This window comes from Rhagoletis pomonella, unplaced genomic scaffold, assembly GCF_013731165.1.
Source record: "Rhagoletis pomonella isolate Grant_MI unplaced genomic scaffold, Rhpom_1.0 Rhpom_scaffold_13507, whole genome shotgun sequence".
Classification (NCBI taxonomy): Eukaryota; Metazoa; Arthropoda; class Insecta; order Diptera; family Tephritidae; genus Rhagoletis; species Rhagoletis pomonella.
In genome coordinates, this window is record NW_023472032.1 from 1 (window position 1) to 4,240 (window position 4,240).

Sequence of the window (4,240 nt, forward strand, 5' to 3'; positions counted from 1 at the left end):
TTTGAAACGTTAGATTGGTCCATGACATTTACTTTTTGAAGATAATTTCATTTAAATGTTGACCGCGGCTGCGTCTTAGGTGGTCCATTCGGAAAGTCCAATTTTGGGCAACTTTTTCGAGCATTTCGGCCGGAATAGCCCGAATTTCTTCGGAAATGTTGTCTTCCAAAGCTGGAATAGTTGCTGGCTTATTTCTGTAGACTTTAGACTTGACGTAGCCCCACAAAAAATAGTCTAAAGGCGTCAAATCGCATGATCTTGGTGGCCAACTTACCGGTCCATTTCTTGAGATGAATTGTTCTCCGAAGTTTTCCCTCAAAATGGCCATAGAATCGCGAGCTGTGTGGCATGTAGCGCCATCTTGTTGAAACCACATGTCAACCAAGTTCAGTTCTTCCATTTTTGGCAACAAAAAGTTTGTTAGCATCGAACGATAGCGATCGCCATTCACCGTAACGTTGCGTCCAACAGCATCTTTGAAAAAATACGGTCCAATGATTCCACCAGCGTACAAACCACACCAAACAGTGCATTTTTCGGGATGCATGGGCAGTTCTTGAACGGCTTCTGGTTGCTCTTCACTCCAAATGCGGCAATTTTGCTTATTTACGAAGCCATTCAACCAGAAATGAGCCTCATCGCTGAACAAAATTTGTCGATAAAAAAGCGGATTTTCTGCCAACTTTTCTAGGGCCCATTCACTGAAAATTCGACGTTGTGGCAGATCGTTCGGCTTCAGTTCTTGCACGAGCTGTATTTTATACGGTTTTACACCAAGATCTTTGCGTAAAATCTTCCATGTGGTCGAATAACACAAACCCAATTGCTGCGAACGGCGACGAATCGACATTTCACGGTCTTCAGCAACACTCTCAGAAACAGACGCAATATTCTCTTCTGTACGCACTGTACGCATTCGTGTGGTTGGTTTAATGTCCAATAAAGTAAACTGAGTGCGAAACTTGGTCACAATCGCATTAATTGTTTGCTCACTTGGTCGATTATGTAGACCATAAATCGGACGTAAAGCGCGAAACACATTTCGAACCGAACACTGATTTTGGTAATAAAATTCAATGATTTGCAAGCGTTGCTCGTTAGTAAGTCTATTCATGATGAAATGTCAAAGCATACTGAGCATCTTTCTCTTTGACACCATGTCTGAAATCCCACGTGATCTGTCAAATACTAATGCATGAAAATCCTAACCTCAAAAAAATCACCCTTTATAATAACACAGTACAACAAAAATTGATTTTTTTTATGCAACAGAGTAACCTAAATTTAAGGATTATGTTGAGAGGATTTCGAAATTTTTATTTTATTTTTTTTTAACCCTTCGAAATACAGCCGAAAAGGTTTTTTCGTTGAAAGTTGGGTATTTGACGGCCGATTTTTAAAATTAACATGTCATCACATTTCCTTTTAAGCTATGAAGTCGTTTACCCATGGTTAGGTCAGCTAACAAAATTCGCCCCCACAAATTCCTCCAACAGTTTTCTTAGTTGGAAATTTAATCTCACTGCTTTCGTACCAATTTAGGTACATTTTTGCTACGATTTTTCCCAAATTCATACTCTTTGTTTTCGTCGCATCAGCAACCCGGGGAGTGCAAAACTGACGCTGTCAATAGCGAGCTAACCTCTTGTAATTTAATCATGCCAATAAATTTTATAAATTGTGGAAGTCAAAGTAAATAAGTGAGTCAAACCTGTTGTTTCGTATTGATAATAATAATTTATAATTAATACCATAAATTGTGCTGGTGAAATAAAATTAAAAAGTGACTTAACAGTGTGTGCAATTTAAAAGTGGCTTTCGTTAAGCGCGATATTGATATTAAAATGTTACCTACGAAACGTGGTGTTATTGAATATTTTTTGTTCCTTAAATATTACGGCTCTGCAAGTGTTCCAAAAAATCGAAGTCTCAATGAATATTTGCCAATAGTTATGAACACAATTTCAAAGTTGTGGCAGCAGGCAAACATCCCTATAGTTACAAGAACTACGCTCCGGAGAAACATTGAAAGCCTCCTTCAAAGTTATTACAATGTAAAAAAACATCCTTATGAATATAATGATCAGGAATGGAATAAAATATTGTTAATTTCAAAGTGTAAGTGCATTATGGACTTAAATCGACAATGTGATTGCCCTAGTGCAAGTAGAGTTCCAACCGCGGTAAATGACTTTCTTTATGATCAATGCGGGCCAAGGCTTTTGTCATTAGATAGTGGGCTTGATCATACTAGAACTGACAATTGCTCGCTAGAATGTAATGTTGAAAATCACACTGAAACCGCTGCAAGTTCGATTGGTTATGTGCCTAGCTCAAGTGAAGACGATGAAGCAAGTGAAGAAGTCACACAAAGTTTAAAAGTATCTGATTTGTCCTTAAAAAATTATTGCTCGGCGTTAGATAGGACGGATACTTCAGATCGCTTTGGATCATTGCTTGCTACAATGCTAATAAAAGATTTGCAAGCTGCGATTGCTACAAAAGTAAAAAAGGATTTTAAAGAAAACACAGCGGATAAAATTATGAAATATTTTGATTATCTGGTCATTGACAAAAATAAAATTTCACGCGAGCGTAACAAATGTAGAGCACAAACTGAAGCAGCAACAAAAACTGGCACTGATCTTAAATGCATTTCGTATGATGGTAAACAGGACGTAACACTAAAAAAAAAAATAGTTCACGGTAGCGTAAGAACAATGCTTCTAAGAGAGGAGCATATTACAATTTTGAAAGAGCCTGATTCGAAATTTATTGGATACGTATCTCCAAAAGAAGGCACTGGGGAAGCAATCCAGCAAGCAATAGTAAGCTTTTTGAATACCCAAAAATATTGCTTAAACGAACTTGTAGCTATAAGCTGTGATGGTACAGCTGTCAATACTGGATATAAAATTGGAGTAAATGCACAAATGGAACGTTATTTACAAAGGCCCTTGCAGTGGAATGTGTGTTTGTTACATTTCAACGAGTTGCCTCTAAAAAAGTTGTTAACGCATTATATTGGCAAGCAGAAAGGACCTGGTGTTTGGCCAGGGGTGTTGGGGTCTGAAATTATGACTTGCACCAAATACCCGGTAGGTTGTCCACACTATAATAGTTAATGTTATAAACAAAAACATATATTTTCCTTATCAGGTTGTAAGTGGTTTTGAGGCTATTGCTATGGGAGTTATTCCTGAAAATATTGGCTCTTGGGAATTACGCAATGATCAGCGTTATTTATTTGATATGGTTTTGGCAGTAAATAATGGTGAATGCGATGAATATCTCGCTAGTAAGAGCCCCGATCCCGTCAGTACAGCTCGGTGGCTTACAACAGCTTCCAGGTTACTTCGGGTATATGTTTCCAAAGAAAGCCCGTCAGCGGAGTTGCGAAACATGGTAGAGTTTGTTGTGAAAGTTTATGCACCATTCTGGTTTCTTGTAAAGAGCCAGCCACAAGCAATTCATGGAAGTAGACACGTTTTTAAGTATATTTGCTGGATACGCGAACTATCAAATGCTGTTCAAGCCATTATACGTTCAGCTATAGAAAATAATGCATATTATTTTCACCCAGAAAATATATTATTAGCCATGATAACCGACGCTGATCCAGAGATACGTAATGATGGGTACGAAAAAATCAAAACAGCACGTCAATATCCACCAGCAGGGCTTCGCGTGTTCAAGGTCCCAAAGCGTGGCGTAATAAACTTTGAAAGTAAGTCGTATGTCAGCATGATCGATTGGAGTCAGTTTAAGATTACGGAACCCCCTTGTGTGCAGTTCTACCCAGATAGTGAACTTACAATGTTTCAATTTTCGGAAAATGAAGTGATAAATATCCCAGGTAAATATCTTCAAACTAAAAACTTCACGGGTCTTATAGTACTTTTAAATCATTTTTTTTTAGAGTTCCTCTGTCATTCCCAGAATACCGAACGGTTTGTGCGTGTTGTTAGTGAGTCTGCAAGTGCTGTCACTGATGAAAAGCGCCTGGGCCACATTTTTGCAAAATTAGAAAGCCGAGACCAATATAAAAGCCTTGATTCGCGCCAAAATTTGCTTAAGTAGCAATAAATATTGTAAGTGAAATAACTTTTTTGTTGATTATTTTAGTAATATAGTTTGAAGGCAACATTTTCTTGAATTTTTAAGTACTTTCGTTTGGTAAGGAAAAAAATATGCTTTAGGGGGGGTAAAATTTTGTTTCTGCCCTTATCATGCGAACGCG

The 4,240-nt window shown here is 37.8% G+C and overlaps 1 protein-coding gene across 2 annotated transcripts; it reads left to right on the forward strand.

The window, feature by feature from the left end:
- Positions 1 to 1,820: 1,820 nt before the first annotated feature.
- LOC118756988 lies at positions 1,821 to 4,166 on the forward strand. Of its 2 annotated transcripts, XM_036491717.1 has the most exons (3): positions 1,821 to 3,098; positions 3,160 to 3,856; positions 3,920 to 4,166. In XM_036491717.1, exons 1-3 carry the CDS (start codon positions 1,845 to 1,847, stop codon positions 4,078 to 4,080), a joined length of 2,112 nt encoding a protein of 703 aa, XP_036347610.1. In that variant the 5' UTR covers positions 1,821 to 1,844; the 3' UTR covers positions 4,081 to 4,166. The 2 variants fall into 2 exon arrangements, with proteins under 2 accessions (XP_036347610.1, XP_036347609.1); XM_036491716.1 differs by having other exon boundaries at positions 3,160 to 4,166.
- The last annotated feature ends 74 nt before the right edge of the window (positions 4,167 to 4,240 follow it).